Here is a 19,968-nt window from a genome sequence, read left to right as displayed (position 1 = left end):
GCTTTTTTTTCTCTTTAGCCGCAACACCAAGCTTCATGCTTCATCCATCAACGACCACAAGCTCCAGTTCTCGCATTATCAACACCCTTTGTCCCTCGAGTTGGACAGGCATACTTCAACGAATACACCGCCACGGATCAGATTGATTTGCTGACGTTTAAACCGCAACGAACCCTGCCTTGAATAACGGGTTTGAAGCGCGACTACCAGGACACGCTCCTTTTGGCGTGCTCCTCGATTCCAGCGCACAGCCGAAGCGAGCGCTTCTGATTATTACAGACGAAAGTTGAAACGATGGAGGTCGCTCAAGATAGCATCTCGGCAAACGAGGCTGTTCGGAAATCTGCTAAACGAACACACGAACTGTTTGGCTCCGATTATCTCTCCCCTGTTACGCCTATAACCTCAGAATCTATTGGTGTCTCATACCGGAGGAAAAAGGAATACGGAGATGTGCAGACGTTACCGCCGTCTCTAGCAGAGAAGCAAGCAAAAGCAGCTACTGCACGAGGGAAACGCACCAAATTAAAACCAGAACCGGGCACATCAACTGCGCTAGTGAAAAGCGCTGCTCCAGGTGGTGCGCAGTCAAGCGGAGACAGCGCACCTACGAGTCTTATAAAACGGCTGGATATCTCCCAGCAACCGAAGCCGGACTGGCACGCGCCATGGAAGTTGATGAGAGTGATATCGGGTCATTTAGGATGGGTTAGAAGTCTTGCAGTAGAGCCGAACAACCAGTGGTTTGCCAGTGGTGCAGGAGATCGCACCATCAAAATATGGGATTTGGCCACGGGCACCTTGAGGCTCACATTGACAGGTCATATATCCACAGTCAGAGGCCTGGCGGTTTCTCCAAGACATCCATATCTATTTTCCTGCGGAGAAGACAAGATGGTCAAGTGCTGGGACCTCGAGACGAACAAGGTTATCCGACACTATCACGGCCATCTCAGCGGTGTCTACACGCTTTCCCTACACCCTACATTAGATGTACTGGTGACGGGAGGCAGAGATGGTGTGGCGCGTGTATGGGACATGCGTACTCGAAGCAACATCCACGTCCTCAGCGGTCACAAAGGCACAGTCTCGGACGTAAAGTGTCAAGAAGCAGATCCCCAAGTTATTTCCTCCTCCCTTGACGCAACCGTACGATTGTGGGATTTGGCTGCTGGAAAGACAATGGGCGTCCTAACTCACCACAAGAAAGGTGTTAGAGCGCTCACTACACATCCAAAGGAGTTTACGTTTGCAAGTGCTAGCGCTGGAAGCATTAAGCAATGGAAGTGCCCTGAGGGTGCATTCATGCAGAACTTTGAAGGCCAAAATGCTATAATAAACACACTCGCTGTGAATGAGGACAACGTCCTTTTCTCTGGTGGGGATAATGGTTCCATGTCTTTCTGGGACTGGAAGTCAGGTTACCGTTTCCAGTCTCTGGACACAATTGCACAGCCAGGTTCACTAGATGCCGAAGCAGGTGTTATGGCTTCTACTTTCGACAAGACAGGCCTGAGATTGATTTGCGGAGAGGCCGACAAGACCATCAAGATCTGGAAACCCGATGATGAAGCCACCCCTGAGACGCATCCTCTAGACTGGAAACCGACCCTCGGCAGAAAAAGATATTAGAATGAGTGGGCATATTGAATTTCTCATCATGGCGCTTGATGGCGTTAACGGGTTCAGGGTTTTCTTGGTCAAGCATACAAATCATTACATCATGAAATTTATACCTGTACTTCTATTTAAATATTCTTTGGCATTATGGTAAAATGTCTTTCCATATGAAATATCAGGGCATTAATGCCTTACCAAGCCTATTCCATTAATCTTACACTATCCTTCAACACCTAAGCCTAACATATTCCCTTCCGGATCGTCTCTAAACGCTGCCCTGGCATCCTCCGCCGCAATCCGTAGCCGAACTTTACTATTTCTATTTCCCTTTCCTAAGGCATGGCTCATGCCATCGCCTGACTTTATACCATGGTCCCCCTCTAAAACAACAAGACCAGCATCTATTAAATCAACGGTTGCGAACCCCATACCATGTATCTGGGAACTGCACATCAAAATTTCCTTGAGTTTAGTACTGGAGGAAGAGGACACACTCGTTGCTGCGTCAGATAGACGCTTGGCTTCATCGAGTATATCACCAACAGTAGACTCGTTTATTCCGGTTCGTCGAATTCTTGCCAAAAGTCCCGCAAGAAGAACCTTGGATGCGAGGGGCAGGGATCGGAGAGCCTGCTGGAGAGGGGTGGATGTAGCCTCCTGAATAGCTTGCTTAATGGTAGCAATGGTAACTCGTGGAAGGCTATCTTCATCCGCACCATCTGTGCTTTTGTCTCCCTTTCGAGGAGAGCTCAAGATAGCAGTAGCGGCTTTGCGTCGAGATACGCTCTTGCTAGGTGTTGGAGGCAAAAACTCAAGATCCACATCGCCGTTTGTGTTTGCTGAAGAAGCAATCAAATGTTTTTCTGTTGCTTTGGCCTCACTGATTTGCTCCGCTATCTCAACCGCTCGACGACATATATCAAGCGCACGACGGGCATCACCGCTTACAGCAGCAACTTTTCGACTTGCAAATTGTATTGCATCTGCATCGACAATATTCCCAGGGACATTCTCAAGCCTTGACCCGATGATTTCCATGAGCTCTTGATATTTGTATCCCGAAAATGTAATTCTAGTAAGACCCAGTCGACTGGATATCTTATTGCTCAGAGTTCGCTCCGGAAGATCCATGGTATTGGCAACTGCAAGAACCACAAGTCGAGAATGCCGCAGGGCAGGCCAATTGAAGAAGTTATACATGACGGACTGGTTCTTAGTAACCAGCTGATCTAGTTCATCCATCAAAACAACACAGGGAACTCGACGAGGAGATGGTCGGGAAAATTCTCGAGAAAGTAAATCAAGTGCATGGGAAGGGGAGATGCGGTCGCCTTTCAAAGCTTCCCATAGCATAGAATATGACTGATGGGGGTCCGTGACTTTCATGCCATTAATTTCCACAAAGATGAAGTCGTCCATTTCTTCATCCAACACTCTTGTGTTTAGATGGGCAATAACATCTCGGACTGTGGCTGTTTTCCCGGTCCCAGGTGGACCTGATATATAAATACAGGTTCCAGTACCGTCACTGATAGCCGTATGGAGGCTGTCGTAAACAGAGTTAAATTCAGCATCACGACAGGGGAGTGACGCTGGGATACTAGAGACATGAAGCAGGTTACGGGCTTGTCGATAAGGAGACGCCGTGAAATGTGAGGGGGAAAGAGTGCGAGTTGATAGGGGTGTGAATTCAAGCGGTCTTTTCACTTTGATTCTACAATTATTGTTAGCGCATAGAAATTTTTATTGCTGCTGAGATGCTTACCTCTTGTGCGTCGGGGTTGTTAGGTATTTCTGACGTTGCCGGGACTGGGGAGTGCCGGCTGCAGATTCCGTTTTTTGACGCTTCCTCGGTGTTGACGGGGCGTAAGCGTCTGGCTTATCTTTTGCTGGCTATAGCACAAGTACATTAGCACCCACGGAATAGAATATGCCTTCACTGGGTACATACACCAGTTCCCTTTTGGGCTCTTTTTCTGGCTCTAGAGAGCGCCTCCCTTATGAACTCTACAAGTTCAAAGACACCATCTTCAGATTCCGTATAAATATCCTCCCAGATAAATTCGTCTGTGTACCTTCCCTGAAGCTGTTTAACTCCTCTTCGACAGACAATGCACTTGTTAAATTCAGCTGCTGCGGCCTTGCCCTTTGGTGGTTTTCCGTCGGGGTATTTCTTGTAAAATGCATCTTTGGACATAACGGTGGCTCTTCCGTTTATAGACATTAGGGGGTTGATGTTGAAGTCCGTTGTGATGTATTGTTCATTTGGCAAGGCATCGGCTCTTTTCTTGTTTTTTGTGGACAAAAACTCGTCAGGAGATGTAAACCACATTAGATTCATAGATTTGACAATCTCGCCGCTGTCCGGATCTGGGTCATCCAAGAACTCATATATAATTCCAGCCCAGTCTTTGCCAGCCTCAGGAGATTTCAGAAGGACAATGTGGCCTATTCTGCACTCGAATGAGCCCATTCGCGCGCCTATGATCTTAGGCCCCGATTTTTTGCCCTTCTTAGTCGGGGACGGCTGCGGTTCCTCATAGATCCATTCCCAGGGAAGGTCCTCAGACCCTAGCTCGTCATCAGAGTCTTCGTGGAATATGCCTCCCTTAGTTAGCCACTGTCGAGCTATCTCTTGAGCCCTCTTGCTTTTGGTCTCTGGGGTATCTTGGGCGGCCATCTTGCTTGATTGGAGGACACAGCGTGCAGTTGACTTAGGGGCTGTTCATTATGCTTGATCTAAATATCTCGCACATCCCCTCGTAATGTAGCTTTGGATGCATCATCAATCGAATTGACGATCACCTTCTTGCCGTCCTCCTGGAGTTTGATGTTTCTGATATTGAGATTATTCCTAATCAGGACTAGCGCCAACAAGCTTGGGCAAGCTTCTATCACGTGATATAAGTTTTGAAGATGTCCCGTTTTGGAAACATTCCAGGAACAAAAACTCATCCACAAACCGACTACAGCTTTGGTACTTCCTGAGGGCAGGAATCGGACTCAAGAGGTGGGATTCACGGAGCCCTGAGTCCCAAACGTCAGCTCTGGCTTCGTTCACTTCTGAAGGGTCATCTTTCTCCTGAGACCGCACGCAAATTCGAGTACCCGTGATTTTACAACAGTTGGCTCCGTGATCGCGACGGAGCGCCATCAACAGGGCCACTCGCCATCTTGCCTCCGGATATTAAAACGCGATGGCGCTATTTGGCACGCAGAATCAACAAGCTTCGGCTCCATCTCTGTTTGGCCAGTCGACGAACCAGCCCCAGCAGACTGGAAGCATATTTGGCACTCAACAGCAACCACAGCAGCAGGGAAGTTCCCTTTTCGGACAGTCACTCCAGCAGAAGCCTCAGAGTAACTTATTCGGTGGCATTGGGCAACAACAAAAGCCCAGCCCGTTTTCTGGATTCGGCACTACAGCGCAGCAGCAACAACAACAGCCACAACAAACTGGAGGGTTCACTCTTGGATCTACTACTACGCAGCAACCACAAAATCAACAAAATGCAAGTCCATTCGCGGGTTTCGGTACGACGCAGCAGCAGCAGCAGCAGCCACAGGCGCAGACTGGAAATACGTTCTCAGGTTTCGGTGCTCCTCCACAGCAACAACAACAGCAGCAACAACCCCAGCTAGGTCAAACTCTAGGATTTTCGCAAGCTGGTAGTTCAACGATTTGGACTCCTGGACAGGGAATGACGGGAGGTAAGTAACAGACTTATTTATACAGGAAGCCGTTTTCTAATAGATTCCCCCATAGTTCACCGAACCGTGCCAATGCAGATAATGATCGTGAAGGACAAATGGGATGCTACTAATCGGTCATCTCCATTCCGTGGTTACCTCTATAATAATGTGGGCGAGGAATCCGCGCCATTTTTCCAGCCGGGCCCCAACGACGATGAGAACAAGTGGGAGGAGGCTTTGAGAAAGCGGCCAGGGCCTGGTTATGTCCCCGTTCTTGTGCAGGGATTTTGGGAGCTGGGGAAGCGCACACAAAGACAGAAGGATTTCTTGTCAATGATGCAGACACGACTACATGAAATTAATAATGCTTTGACGGAGTTACTGTCACGGCATGACTTGGCCATATCTGTCAAGATTGCAGCTTGTCGACGGAAACACAAAGTGCTGAGCCAAAGATGCCTTGCGTTAGCATCGAAGACGCAGCTGTTGCGAAACCGCGGATATGCTATGGACCAAACAGAAGAAGAACTAGCCAAGAAACTGTTCCAGCTGGAGCGGGCAGTTTTCGACCCATCGCTTAACGGAAGATCAGAGGAGATTTGGGCTAGGATGCTGGCCATCCGGGAGAACTCAAAGCGCCTTCAGCTTGAAATTGAACGTACAGGAAATGACACATCTAACCAAGCAGACGATTCTCTTGACGATGCAGCGCTAAAAACAGCTAAGAAGGTATGGCATGGAAGATAAATCCCGTTTGTCATGGTCGGATACTAACTAGATAATAGATTCTTGAGGACTATGCTACTCAGATTCAGCATTTGAACAAGGAACTTGCTTCTGTTCAAAAGGATTTTGGAAACCTCGAGCAGTCTATACCCTCTTAATCGCTAATGCTGCAGCGCGTGAAATGATCCTGAATTGTTTTTCTTGTTAAGTTCATAATTGACACCTTTTTATCTTACTATCTTTCTGAGGTGTAAATTTCATCTTCTATTATGGCTGTTGAAGACGGCGTTGCGGGAAATGCGGTGGTGGGATAGGTATCAACTTTCCAGATCACTTGGCATTTAAATCTCTTGCTTTCAAATCCCTATACTCATACATGTACGATTATGACCTTGGCAAAGCCTGGCTGCTCGTTCAAAGACAGTGCCCTATCCAACCGTCGTGATTCCATGTGGTTTCATCGTATTAACACTCTATTGCCCAATAACAGAAACAAACTCCATCCATCTTATGAGAAACTATGGGTATATCCGGTAGGTAGTAGTTTAGAAAAGTCTTCGGACGAAGTCAATGGCAAACGGCGCTATAATGATCGTAACAATACCGGTCAGCCATGTTGCTTATTCAAATTGTTCAGCTCGTGGGAGTTACAACAGCCAACTTACAGAGATAGAGCAACACACTCCCAGTGGCAACCATCTTGAGGGTCTCGAAAGCCTCCAGTTCACCAGCCTATATATTAAAAAACAATCCAGATAAGAGAGAGAAGACCTTAGTTCCCAAGAGTCGTCTCACGTACCTTGATCTCTTCTGGAGAGATGGCTTCCTGTCCTATAAAATGGTGCATTAGTCAAAGGCTTTTTGGTATGAATCGAACAATACAGTATTTACCTGGCATAAACATTTTGATAGATAGCTATTGTCTTCTTTTTAAATGGATGGTATCTTGTGTTGATGGTCCTTATTCAACGTGATTAATTGTCAGTTGGTTTTCTCTATTCAACTTTTTCATTTTTTTTCCCAGGTGAGAGTTCGCAGGCTGCGCACAGACCAAGTGAACGTCAACTCTTGACCTTTTTCTCTTCTTCAAACTGACAACCTGCTTCGACTTCACCTCGAGCTCGGGTTCAACCTCTTGCGCTTCCTCACATTTTGCCTCGAATCTGCTGTAACCACAGTCTCTATACCATATTTTTTTGGGTCAGGCTCAGCGCACAGTTTACTACGTCAGTTTTCTACAGCGTCAACTCGCAACGCAGGCACCATGTCCGAATCTCCAGAACCGCGCCTGGACTCGCCAGCTCTCGACAAGGACGAGAACGAAGAGGATGTGACCCTTGATAAGGAGAGAGATATTGCGGCAGATATATCTGACGATGAATCTGTTCTCTCTGATGTCGACGAGGAGCAGTTCAAGGAGTTTGACCCTGCCGACATCCCTCTTGATGACCGTCCAGCACTCGCCATCGATGAAGAAAACTTGAAGCTAGTGGGTCGCCATAAACGCCGGAGGACTGAGGAAGATGGTGAGGGTCAGACGAAGAAGAAAAAGAAGGAGGGTCGCAGAGATAAGAAAAGCCACAGGAAGAAGCAGGGCAGCGAAGAGTTCAGCGGCGGAGAGGAGATGGACGGCAAAAGGAGAAGAAAACGGAGAGAGGGAGGGGGCGAAAAAGCTCCCAGGCAGAGTAAAAAACAAGTGGAAGAAGAAATCGATGAAGAGTCTCTGGATCCTGCTACCAGTAAGTTATACTCCACTCAGAGGAAAAGGTAACAACTTAGGATAGTGTTAACTAGGGACTTTTATAGGGCGACGCCGCGCTTTGGACCGGATGATGGACGAAGCGCTGAAGAAGCCTTCGAAACGGCGTATCAAGAAAGCAGATGGGATCGTGAGTCTATTCCTGTTGTTCTTTGCATGGCTACCTCTGACATGGGATCCATCCCTTGTAGGATTTGGCGGATTACGCCGACGCAGAGATCGAAGAGGTTCGCAAACGCATGACCGACGCAGCTCGTCTAGACAGCATTGCTCGCAAAGAGAACCGCCCTGCAATGCACAAGCTTAAGATGCTTCCAGAGGTTGTTTCCCTACTCAACCGCAACCAATATGTTAACAGTCTTATCGACCCGGAAATAAACCTTCTAGAAGCTGTTAAATTTTTCCTAGAACCTCTCGATGACGGTTCCTTGCCAGCGTACAATATCCAGCGAGATTTAATGGCAGCATTGCTACGACTACCTATTAACAAAGAGACTTTGATTGCTAGCGGTATTGGCAAAGTTATTGTGTTTTATACAAAAAGCAAGCGCCCGGAGATTGGGATCAAACGCCAGGCTGAACGTCTTCTCGCTGAATGGACCCGCCCTATTCTCCAGAGAAGCGATGACTACTCTAAACGAGTCTACGAGGAAGTCGACTTCGATCCCAGGTATGTCACTCGAATAAACCTCTACGCAACTTTTATACAGCTTTATCGGTAGAACTAACAAAATTTCTAGCCGACTCGCTGATCGAACTGTATCTGCGGAAGCCTCAGCTGCGGAAGCACGTGCTAGAGAACTGCTTCCACCTCGTCTTGCCAATCGTGCTCGTGTTGAAAGTAGCCATACTAGCTACACTGTTGTACCACGATCTATGGGCGTATCTGAGAGCAAGTTTGCTCGCCCTCTAGGTGCCAGCGGAGAAGATCGATTCAGACGTATGAAAGCCAGGCAAATTGCCGCCAATAAGGGATCGAAGCGATAAGCCATCTTTCCCTGTTTCCTGCGTCCACCTTATTTTACCTTCTTTCCCTGCAGATTTGATTACTCATTTTGTCTTTCCAGCGTTTTCGATTCCATATCTCTTCCAGTCTCTGCGAGGCCCTCTTTCTCTTACAATTTGTTTTATCCTCTTTGCAATGAAATGTAATTCTAGGCGTATTGGGACTCAAAGCACGAAAATAGAACAATAATAAGTCCAAATTGAAGCTACATCAATTTGAATTTGACATCATTAAACACTGGCTGGCTATGAGCACAACTAATTAATAGATGACTGGGTACATCTGAGTCGCTCCACGTGCAAGTTTAATTTTCTAGTCAATAATGTGCTCCGCCGCTCTGTCAACAGGGCCATCATTCCTCATAGCTTTCGGTTCCTTGTTTTGATCTCCCCTCACTTCCAGCCAAAGAGTGACTTCAGTTTAATCAAGGTAGATAAGACCATGACAAGCGTCAGTTTGCTGGGCGTGGACGTACCCTTTTGTAATTGTTGGTGCCAAAGGCTGGTACAATAATGATCACTCTGTATATATTCTAGCCCAACATGTTATTCGATTGACAAGGGAATATCATACACACACCTGATGCGAACGAATGTTATTGAAACATTCTACACAGCATCTGATAGTTATCAATGTAGTATCAAACTTCCCTTGTTTACAAAGTTGTCTTGCCGCTTTAGAGCTACAGCGATATAATAGTGGCTAGTTATATAATTTAACAAATGAACCAACGCTACATTATATAGCTACATATTTATCAGTATCTGCGCAATGAGATAAATATGCGGGTATAGTTTATCAACAGAGGAGTAATAATGCTTTGAGAATTTTCCGTGTTAAACTACTGATCTATTTATAGTTTTAAGCTTGAGGCTCAACTTAACTAACTTAGCCGGCGGTAGCGGTGAAGCTTGAACAGGGCTGGGGGATTCAAGGCCTGGCACACGGAAACTCCACACCGACTCCCTGTCAGCATCTTTTCTTAGTCCTGCTCATTATAGTCGTAGTAATTACAGACAGCCCGCCTTTTCTTCAGTAATGTAGCAGAGCGTTTCGCATGTCCACCCCGATTATTTATCTACTGATTTCTTCATACTCTGACAACTGGGAAACTCGATGAATATAATTCTCTCGCTGCGCCGAGAAAGTTTTTTACTAGTGGGAAGGTGATGGAGTACAAGAAACAAAATAATGAACTAGTTAGTATTTATAGGAAATAAGTTCATAGAAGCACCTTGGATCCTGAGAAAGCACAAGCGTTGCCTCAAAATTCTGCATGATGTTCATGCTGCCCCATAGTTAGTTAACTATCAAATTGGGTGAAACCCACCTCGAAATTTGTATTTAAGCACCCATTCACCCATTTGAGCTGTCGTGACGTCACCTTTTCTTCTCGAATTTGGTTAACTACACACCGTCTTTGAAGAATATTCTACCGCCTTCAAATTCGGCCGTTTCATCTAGTATCACGATTTTTATAGTCTCTATCTCCGAAATATAGCCACTCACATATTTTACTAGATATAGGGTTAAATATATCCCATGAACAAAATACGCAACATGGTCATGCAGCACTCGTCCGCTCTGATCTGTCGGCCATGCCCTGGCTTTGGACGCTGGCGGCCTTGTTACCCAGGGGGACAGCAGCTGAGGAGAGAATCAGGTTATGGGATACCATCAGGGACGAGTACAACGCCCGGCTCTGTAGCAACAGATTTGTCTATGCTTAAGGCTGCGGCTGCTCCGGTTTTATTACAAAAAGGCATTCCGAAAGTATTATGGGCTGGGGTATCTGGTGACCTCGCTACAGGAGAGGAGAATGATTATAGTGAATTGGACGTGATTGTTCTCTATGACTCTGATGAAGTTAGACTAGAGTGTTGGCCTCGACCAACACCGCCTATTTTTGAATCCTACCTGTAGTCTGGGGCCGAGAGGCGCAAGTGGAGGAGTTAACTACAAAGGAAGTGCCGTATTATGGGGATATGGTCTATGTCTTATGCTCTAGAACAATTTTTGGATCAGATAACGACCCTGCAGACGACAGCTTCGAGATGTAGCTATCTATCAGATTCTCCTTCTATAACATTTCAAGATGCTGCAAACTTGGGCGGTCCATCTTCAATTGGAAGGAGCTCGCAAATCAACCCAACTAGGAAGCTGGCTAGGAACCGAATAAATAAATAACCTAATGCGGACGACATCGACGAGAACATCGCGACTTCCGTAACGGGTTAGGTGCAGAGGTCAACCCGGGAATATTTCTAACGACATCTCTCTGTTGACAGAACGACATATCTAGAATAGTTAAATCAACAACTATACAAGATGAAGTCGAATTTGCTGGCCAAACGTTTTGCTGCAGCCCAGAAGGGCATCATGTCTGCCTTGGAATTGAAGGCAAGGCACAAGCTAACGCCGAAAGTACGTGACTCTGACACAGGTCTATACTTTGCTAACGGGGGCACTACGGTGCTAACCTATGAAAAGGTGTTGTGGGCAGCCAAGCAGGGTTCTCCAATGCATATAGCTGCTGGGGCGATTGCCATGCAAATGGTGAGTGTCATTGAGAATCTAAACGGCGTAGGTAAGAGGACGAAAGACAAGTATGCCAGAGTTTATAGCAAGGACTTCGAAGCAATGGTCCACCAACGAAACAACCTGGTCCACGGTTTTGGACATGCGGACGTCGAGAAGACGAAGGTCATGAGGGCGCAATCCATCGAACACTGACAAAGCGTTATCCCAAGTTGCTTGAGGAACTACAAAAGCTATAACCACCGAGGTAACTAGGCTTGTCTCTGGCTTCACTCCAGGCGATTGGAAGGACGGAACGCTGGCACGGAGTCTTACTCCTCGGGAGATGATTCCGTGGACAGCCCGCGGAGTCGGCACGCAAGCGCCTCTAGTCGACCTGCGAGACAGACGCTTGACTTCTGTTGCACCCTCTCGGAGTGGTGGAAGAGTGTCGCCAGGCTGTTAGTTATTGTTTTATATGTGCCTGCTATCCGCAAAAGACCAGTGGACGAAAATGCGGTTTGTCGCAGCTAAGCCTGCCAAACCCCGAGGCCGAGTTTTTGCCGCCCGAAAAGTCCCTTGTCGGGATTTGCGGCAGGCGAGAACGTCATAGTGTTGACTAAGGCTGGCTCACTTAGCTCTGCATTCCTGACACACGGCAAATTTTTCATACTCCAAGCTATATAACGGTCGAGACGCCGCAGTACCCTGTCGCTGGACAGACTCGCATCGTCATAGATATCGTTCGATTAATCCAGGCCATAACTAGAGGCACCAGTTTGCAGAGTTTGGACATTTATTATTTTCAAGATGAAGATCATCACTAAAGAAATCGAAGATGCCCACCACAAGTCCGTATCTCCCGCCGCATCCCCCTCTTCTCTCTTGCTATAAGACTGCTCCAATACTAACTGTCTTCTAGGGCCGTTCTACAGGGAGTAACAATCGGTGGAATTGCAGGTCTCATCGGTGGTTGGGCCGGTGTATTGGTAGCGTCGAAACGATGGGCCGGAGTCCGCAACCTCACCCTCCCTATGAAGGCCTTCCTAGTGACATCAACAGGCACATTTACCGGAATTGTTGCAGCCGACCATGGATCTCGGTCGTTTGAGAAGAGCCAGAGACAGGACATAGAGTTCCTAGAAGACCGCGAGTCCCGGTTACGCAAGGAAGAATTGGCACAGATGAGCGTGAGGGACCGAATCTTCGAATTTGCTCGCCAGGAGAAGTACAAGATTGTCGGCCTCACTTGGCTTGCCAGCATGTTTGGGTCGTTTGCCCTTGTCAGCCGGAGCCCATACTTGACTGGACCACAGAAGATCGTACAGGCTCGAGTCTACGCCCAGGGTCTTACGCTGGCCGTTCTCTGCGCTACTGCAGCATTTGAAATCTCGGATCAAAGGAAAGGTCGAGGAATCGCCGATGCTGTAAGAGCCAAAGCGAAGAAGGACAAGAACACCAACGATGACCTGTGGAAAGATATGGTCGACGCTGAAGAACACCGAATTCACGACAAGGAGGAGGCAAAGGTCAAAAACCATTAATCAACCACCACCACACAACCATCCGTCGGGCTTAACCGCACCCGTTACTCGCGCCCTCCTCTTTACTCAGCGATAATACCAAACTAAATCTCGAAGCGTATGTTTCGTGTGTACATTACTTCATTCTCTTTTTCCCACTCTATCACGGAAACACCTCCGAAACTCTCACCTCTCGCGCCCCGTCCTAACCAACCCGCGTTTCAAAAAATGGGCTCATTTCCTCCCAAATGATGCCTATGTACCAGCTATACCTGGATGCTGGCCTGTTACAGTTTATGAGTTTTCATTTCTTAGAACCCGTTAAAAAGGAAGTTGGACGAGGCTGCCTTGCATTTTTTATAATAGGAGGTCTTGGGTGGGAAAAGGCGTTATGGCTGTAAATAGTCTATATTGGATCTCTTAACTTTTTCATTTCAAAATGTATAACCAACAATAGACTATCTGCAAAAACGTGATGCATTTTAATCTATTAATCTATTAATCGCGGCTCTATCCGTGGAACTCCCAAGCTCTATGCCTCCTAATAGGCAAACACGGAGTGCCAAATGTTTGGCTCAATAGGGTTCAAAGTATATTATATACAATAAGATATAGATGAAGGAAAAATAAAAGACACAATACTCTACACATGCGATAAGAACGTCACACAGATAGATCAACCTCTTCGTGGAGTTTTGCATCGATATTGACAAATGATCGAACGACGTCCATGCCACGAAGTCGCTCTTCTTCAATCCTATGCCAATCCCAGGCACCAGATTTCTCGGTGTTTTCTCGGTTTTTCTTAACGTCATTATCCAGAACGGCCTTGTCAAGGTCCGAATTCTCTGTCAAAGTCAGTACCTTACGGAGAAGAGGCTCGTCCAGGGACTCTCCTGACTCAATTGCCTCGCCATTTGCAGGGGTATCAAGAGCGGTTGGTGGTGAGGGTACCTCCTCACCCGGAGGTCGTGGAGGCAGCAATCCACTTGCCCGAAGAACGTTCTCGGGCCGAACTGTCTTTCTGCCCTTCTTCACTACATACTTGCTCACTCCAACTGCAAGCAGTACTTTGGGCTCTCCCTTGCGCTTGGGGAATCGGAGGAAGAATGTCAATATATATAGCCATTTCTCGTCCCAGCCAGCAATCTTGGTCCGCATCTCGTATTTCTCAAACGACTTGATTTCCTTCTTGAACGTGCAGTAAACAGATCCCAGCATCACCGCAATTCTGCCAGGATATAGCTGCTTGCCATTGGCATCGCGTTCTTTATTCATTTCACGCTTAACAAGCTCCAAACCAGGGCTATACAAGCTGGTCACTAAAGTCGTACGTGCGATATCGAGATCAGAAAAGTATGTGCTGTTCGATTTGTGAATGTTGTAATCAGTCTCCCATAGCGTCGTCCTGCTCGTTATGCTGGACGGGACGAATATTGGGTGGACGTGTCCTGGCTTGTTCTCGTCTTTTGATTTCGGGTTTGGATAAATGTGTTTTTTCAGATGAATTCGGCTGAGTAGATGATAGAACAAGCGAATCTATATTGATCAGGATGTCAGCTATACGAGCAAGAAGAACAAGAGGAAATTTGCATTGGAGTAACCTTACATGCCACGAAAAGGGCACCGATTTGAGATTAAATAAAATATATAATAAGAGTAGGTTCTTCCAGGTCAACTGTGCACGAGCTTTTTGGATTGCCAGGCTGGCTGCAGCCAGAACAACTGGGACTGACAACACCGCCATCGTGGAACTCCTGGTTCAGCGTCCCACGGCTCTTGTAGTTCCGTTACGTAGGACTTTTCCTGGAATCGAATAACAGAATTATTCAAGTCCGTGTAAGCAGCAGATGAAGCTGCAGGTTATCCTTTTCAGCCTCAACAGTTTCGAAACCTTGGGGTCCTGAGAATATATGGAGAGAATAAGGGAGATGGCCAGCGAAATGGCCAGGAACCCAATTCAAACGACTGAAACTTGGGACACCGTGATCGTAGGACAGAGGTGAAAAGGACAGCTAAAATAAAAGACAGAAGGAAAGAAAAGGGTGTCAATAAAATAGATTGATCGATGGCGTTTTCCTCGTTTGACTGAAAAAGCGGCTTTCGCGCGTCACTGGCCAGGCACGAGCTTGTCATGTGACTCTAGGCCGAGGTTGAAATTGCAAGGTGCTTTAGTCGTATTTACGAGATTGGAAAAAAAAAAAAAACGAAGGGAAGCAGAGGGAAAACCATAGTAGATCGCTATGGTATGCCTAGGTTACGTGGGGACGGACGTGTGCTTAGGCCGAAGGTGTGATGCATGATGCATACTGTGGATGATCTGGTCGTTTTACTGAGGTGGATCATGTTGGGGTCGAGACATAAGCATCGACAAGTCAACATTTATACTCCGTAGAAAGACAAAGATAAGGATCGTGTTGTTGTATTCCTTAGCATATTAACATCAAAATCTGGCTATGTGAGGAACCCTGTGTTGTGCATTACCGTGGATGATTGCCAGGGCGTGGGTGGTAAGCAGACATAGTGCCTAGTAGATTTACTACCATAGCATGTTCATCCACGAAAGCACTTTGCAGCCTCTCTCCGTAAGGGTATTTAAGTATCTAGTTTCTGGTTCGAAACGAAGAGTATCATTGTTCCTTCTGGACCTCGAATTAATTGTTGATAAAGAAAGAATTAAAAAAAAAAAATGAAAAATGAGTGTGAGTTACAGCAAAACATACCATTGTGGAAGGGCATAAAATGTAACAATCTAGCTCCCTCGAAGCGGGATATTTCCCCCGTAGCTAAAGAGAAATTAAGGTCCCCACCGACATACTCGTACTCAGACTGTACGCAAACGACCTTGGGCGGAGACGGAAACATTGAACGGGGGCCGGCGAGCTTAGAGCTCATGTTGATATTTGCTCGTGTGACTGTGTGTATTCGTGAATCACTCCGCAAAGACACCTAAATGCCGGCTAGTATCTGTATCGTGTGGAGTAGTCTAATAGCAGCGACTTGTTAGCCAAAAGGGATCTCCCGAGACACCTTGAAAAAGAACCAACAAAGATATCCACAACTAACCTTTTGGGCTTACTACCAAACCTCTTCCTTTTTTCGCACCGCGATATATCGCCTCAAAGATATCGATCAACTCTTGCTTATCCTCCAGCACCCAGTTGAGTTTGTTGTTGTTTCCGGTTCCAAAATCGCACATCATATGCTTATTGCGGAAGAAGAACATTATTGTCATAGGGTCATACAGTTCGTACATCTGGATGAAATCTGGAACTTGATCGATGTCGCAAAGGTAGATGACGGCAAAATTCTTGACGCGATCAGCGATTCGGTAGAGCACTTCATCTTGCCTCATGCCTATATTGATTTGCGTATCAAGTTAGAACTTATCTTGCCTTGGGCGGTCATGTTGGTTAAGCAGTCAGTGGAAACGTACAGTCCTTGTCCCAGTCACGACCAAATCTGATGACAACTAGACGCTCCTCCTCGGAGAGAATAGCTTGGTCTACGTGCCAGGCTGTAGTAAGATGAGGGAGAACAACGGAGCCCATTTTCAGCCTTGCGTTCTCTTTCTTGACTTAGCTGGAGGGGTTCAAGGCGGTCTTTTCTAGTTGTTGCAACGAATGTTCGAGGTCGAAAAGAACCTTGGAAGTGACTTCATCAATGTCATACGCACGAGCCACCCGTCTTTGGCGCATAGTCGGAATGGATTTATTTTACTCCGGAAGTTTCTTCGATTAGTAAGCTCATTATCCACAACCACATTGAGCATCGATAAAGTTATGGGAGACAAGTTCTGATGCTTAAAAAATATTTTTAAATCACTCTATGATGCTCTACAGACGAGGCCCTTCCTCCCAGTTTTCCTACACACAACCACTCATGCAAATTAGAAGAAAAATTAAATGGTGGGGGTGATGACTGACCATTAGTGGAGACGGAAGGGAAAACGAAAGCTGGAAGATAAATATGACCAGCGAAAAGAAGGGGAAATAAGCCAATGGTGATGATATACCTGGTTGACAAACGAGGTGAAGAGAAAAAAATTATATAGAGTACCTTTACAAATCGTCGTCATCGTCATCATCGTCCGCGGTAGAACGCCTTCCCTTGTTCTTGAGGCTGGATGACATTTCGTATTCCTCAACATGCGTACTGTTGCGCCCGGACATAGCCATGGCCTGGCGTCCGGTATCAGAGGACTCCAGGAACTCTCGAAGTCGTCGTTTACCCTCTTCGACAGCTTGGCGAGAGGCTGCTTCTGCCATGTTTATCATAGGGCCCCAGAGATTGAGTCTGAAAGTGACATAAGCTCCAACGCCAATCACTAGCAGGAACAAGAAGTATATTGGGTTCCGGAGGACTATTAAGTGATGGGTTAGCTGACAAGTCGTAATTTTATAGTAAAGGATGCAAAAATCAATGCTCACCGGCGATTATTTCGTTCCAGCCCAAGGCTAGGAGAAGGCCGTAAAAATACAATGGTACTTGAGTAATGCCACCAATGGCACTTCTTTTTGCTTCAACGTACACGCCATCAGCCGCCTTTTTGAATCGAACAGTCAAATCCTGTCTTTTAGCTTCACTGAGCATAGTCATCTCTTCTTCCAGGCTCTTGCCGTCATCTTCATCAACGCCACCAATTGGTGCAAGGTCTTCTTCATCGGCAGCGCCTGCGGAACTGGGCATATGACCGACCCATTTATCCAATGGTGGAGGCGCGGACGTTTCGTTTAGCCTAAAACGGGCCAGAAGGGGAATCAAATTAAGTGTAGATTCTCTGGCAGTAGTGTAGATTCCTTCGATATCATCCGTAGGTCGCCAGATCCGGGGTACACCAAGGTCGTCATAACGGAATTTATCCTCAAAGTTTTCGCGCAATTTAAGGAGAATGTTCCCTTCCATCATCTCCTCATCGATCTTAGAACGTAGCACACCCCAGGATTTTCGTCGCAGTCTCCATAGGCCAACGTCAACTTCCTCCAAGCTTGCATCAAAGCTCTTGGCTCGCTCTGTAAATCTTCGTTCGGCGTCCAAAACCGTGTTTACAAAGAGAGACCAAATTCTATCCCAAATGGTTTTTTCACTGGGTTTTTCTCCGTCCTCTGGAGCCCTGGAGCCGCCTCTTCCTGAACCAAGGGCGTTGAATTCAAGGTCAATGGAGTCACCCAGCCGAGATCTCACCCATCGTTCAACTCTAGTGGCAAGGCGCCTCATCTCGTCCTTTCTTAGTTGTGAACTGATCTTTTCAAGATCCTTTTGGTATAGGGACAGCTCCTGCTTGTAATCACTCCAAGGAGCCCCCTCCACCAGCACAGTGCCGGCCTCCTTTTCAAACTTCTCAATTGCGAGCTTCCTTTCCCTGGTAACAATTTCTGCAAAATCATAGCTGGCACCTTTCTTCTGTCCTGCCTTGACGGCAGAACTGACTGCTTCACTAAATTCGGCAACGCCAGACTTGTGAGCGGCACTGAGTTGACCGGTAAATAGTGCTTTAAGGCGGGTATCAATTTTCTCCTCTAACTCAGACTTTTTGGTTGCGAAAACACGCTTGTGGTACCGGCTGGCTTCGGTTTCGAAACTGTTCATCGTTTTCCCCCGAGCTGTACGCATAGCGACACCAAGGCCAGCAAGAATTAATGGAATTCCGGATCGAGTTGCATCGGCTTGTTGCACTTCAAACGGTCCAATGGTTTGATCAAAGAGAACAAGTACTTCTCGTGCAATCTCGTCACAGCGGAATTGTGCAAGGAGTTCTTGTTGAGTAGGAAGATCCAGATCCTTATTATTCACAATTTGTTCCCAGATCCCTTCCGCATAAACAGAAAAACCATCAGCTGGAATTCGTCGATGGTACTCAGGAAGGAAAACGCCGTCTTCCGCCGCTGTACCCTTAACGGCCAGGTTGGAAGGGCTACGGTGGCCATCTCTGAATCGAGTACTAAGCTTATCAACTTCTTCAGCAAATTTTTCCGGCTGGAAACTCTTATGGGGCAAGCCTGCAAAAGCAAAATCGAAATAATCCTCAATAGTAGAATTTTCGGTCCCCTCTGGTTTGGAAAGTGATGACCATATTCGTTGGAGATCCTGCATTAGGGTATTCTGTAAATTCTTAAGTGGGGTCGTCCCCACGAAATCGCGAATAACAAAAAACAGTAGAGACCTGGGTGTGGATCTATGAAGCAGAGGTACCAAATGTCAGTATCCTCTGTGGAAGTGGAGTAGTGTTGGGGAGGGGTACCATACTTTGTATCTTTGAGGAATAGCTGAAGATTCACCTCAAATACTGTCTTTAAGAGACCCATATTGGCTCCCTGGTATAATCCAACCTGGTGCTCCCAGATATTGACAATAAGCACCTCACTCGTGGCAAGCGCAAAGAGGGCACTTTTGCGTTCAAAGTCCTGGTCTTCTCCACGCTCTCTGCCATCAGTCCCTTCGACATCCATGACCAGGATATTATCCGCCATCTTCTCTTTTTCATTCGAAGCAGTACGTTTATTTTTCGAGAGCCATATTCCCTTTGTGGTCTGACGTCTTTCGGTCTCGGACATAACGCTGAAGTCTGTTTTGAAGAGGGTATTTAGGAGGGTTGACTTTCCGGTGGACTGAGAGCCAAAGACCGAGATAAGGTGGTAATTAAATCCTGCCGGGGTAACATTCTCGTGTATCAGATATTTCGACAGATTCGGACTGTTCGTATACACTCAAAGGTCAGCAATCAAATAATAGAGAAATGTGCGTGTATCATTGTCCTTCCAAGTTGTCGCACAGAACGCCCAGTGCGAAAAACATGTAGACAGTGCTCTTGCTTCACAAGGTGGTGGCGTACTTGAACTCCTTATCGCCGTCCACTACCTGGACTCCATGCTGATAGTCCCCTCCGTCAACATCTCCAATAGAAGAAAAGTGCCCATTTGAAGTCATGATGTAGTCCTCATCCAAATATGGAGCCTCACTCAATCGCACTTCAGCAAGCAGGCCTTCAACCTGGGAACGCGGGCTGTCCCGGCAGTCACTTCACAGACGCAAGCAAGAGGGATGAAATAGGGAGAATGTAGTGCCGATCGGGAACGATAAAAGGCTCTTGTATCTAAGGGGGATAGGGGGTCAGTTTCTATTCT

General features: G+C 46.7%; 9 protein-coding genes across 9 annotated transcripts; 5 read left to right on the top strand and 4 right to left on the bottom strand.

The window, feature by feature from the left end:
• Positions 1–294: 294 nt before the first annotated feature.
• ARB_03154 (uncharacterized protein) lies at positions 295–1,632 on the top strand (the record flags this gene model as incomplete). Its single annotated transcript, XM_003010407.1, has 1 exon — positions 295–1,632. One exon carries the CDS (start codon positions 295–297, stop codon positions 1,630–1,632), a length of 1,338 nt encoding a protein of 445 aa, XP_003010453.1.
• Positions 1,633–1,839: 207 nt separating this feature from the next.
• ARB_03153 (uncharacterized protein) lies at positions 1,840–4,300 on the bottom strand (the record flags this gene model as incomplete). Its single annotated transcript, XM_003010406.1, has 3 exons — positions 1,840–3,220; positions 3,386–3,513; positions 3,572–4,300. The coding sequence occupies 3 exons, from the start codon at positions 4,298–4,300 to the stop codon at positions 1,840–1,842; spliced, it is 2,238 nt and encodes a 745-aa protein (XP_003010452.1).
• A 517-nt stretch (positions 4,301–4,817) lies between these two features.
• Positions 4,818–6,197, top strand: ARB_03152 (uncharacterized protein; the record flags this gene model as incomplete). The annotated part of the gene is made up of 3 exons (XM_003010405.1): positions 4,818–5,331; positions 5,387–6,042; positions 6,099–6,197. 3 exons carry the CDS (start codon positions 4,818–4,820, stop codon positions 6,195–6,197), a joined length of 1,269 nt encoding a protein of 422 aa, XP_003010451.1.
• Positions 6,198–7,303: 1,106 nt separating this feature from the next.
• On the top strand, positions 7,304–8,785 carry ARB_03151 (uncharacterized protein; the record flags this gene model as incomplete). Its single annotated transcript, XM_003010404.1, has 4 exons — positions 7,304–7,778; positions 7,846–7,928; positions 7,990–8,468; positions 8,539–8,785. 4 exons carry the CDS (start codon positions 7,304–7,306, stop codon positions 8,783–8,785), a joined length of 1,284 nt encoding a protein of 427 aa, XP_003010450.1.
• A 2,347-nt stretch (positions 8,786–11,132) lies between these two features.
• On the top strand, positions 11,133–11,537 carry ARB_03150 (uncharacterized protein; the record flags this gene model as incomplete). The annotated part of the gene is made up of 1 exon (XM_003010403.1): positions 11,133–11,537. The coding sequence occupies one exon, from the start codon at positions 11,133–11,135 to the stop codon at positions 11,535–11,537; it is 405 nt and encodes a 134-aa protein (XP_003010449.1).
• A 594-nt stretch (positions 11,538–12,131) lies between these two features.
• On the top strand, positions 12,132–12,865 carry ARB_03149 (uncharacterized protein; the record flags this gene model as incomplete). Its single annotated transcript, XM_003010402.1, has 2 exons — positions 12,132–12,172; positions 12,244–12,865. The coding sequence occupies 2 exons, from the start codon at positions 12,132–12,134 to the stop codon at positions 12,863–12,865; spliced, it is 663 nt and encodes a 220-aa protein (XP_003010448.1).
• Positions 12,866–13,507: 642 nt separating this feature from the next.
• On the bottom strand, positions 13,508–14,591 carry ARB_03148 (uncharacterized protein; the record flags this gene model as incomplete). The annotated part of the gene is made up of 2 exons (XM_003010401.1): positions 13,508–14,383; positions 14,454–14,591. 2 exons carry the CDS (start codon positions 14,589–14,591, stop codon positions 13,508–13,510), a joined length of 1,014 nt encoding a protein of 337 aa, XP_003010447.1.
• A 1,314-nt stretch (positions 14,592–15,905) lies between these two features.
• ARB_03147 (uncharacterized protein) lies at positions 15,906–16,395 on the bottom strand (the record flags this gene model as incomplete). Its single annotated transcript, XM_003010400.1, has 2 exons — positions 15,906–16,201; positions 16,281–16,395. The coding sequence occupies 2 exons, from the start codon at positions 16,393–16,395 to the stop codon at positions 15,906–15,908; spliced, it is 411 nt and encodes a 136-aa protein (XP_003010446.1).
• A 510-nt stretch (positions 16,396–16,905) lies between these two features.
• ARB_03146 (uncharacterized protein) lies at positions 16,906–19,771 on the bottom strand (the record flags this gene model as incomplete). The annotated part of the gene is made up of 4 exons (XM_003010399.1): positions 16,906–17,207; positions 17,275–18,946; positions 19,123–19,537; positions 19,677–19,771. 4 exons carry the CDS (start codon positions 19,769–19,771, stop codon positions 16,906–16,908), a joined length of 2,484 nt encoding a protein of 827 aa, XP_003010445.1.
• Positions 19,772–19,968: the final 197 nt, after the last annotated feature.

Source organism: Trichophyton benhamiae, assembly GCF_000151125.1.
Source record: "Trichophyton benhamiae CBS 112371 chromosome Unknown contix01456_5.r1.exp, whole genome shotgun sequence".
Taxonomy (NCBI): domain Eukaryota; kingdom Fungi; phylum Ascomycota; class Eurotiomycetes; order Onygenales; family Arthrodermataceae; genus Trichophyton; species Trichophyton benhamiae.
This window is presented reverse-complemented; position numbering and strand designations above follow the sequence as displayed.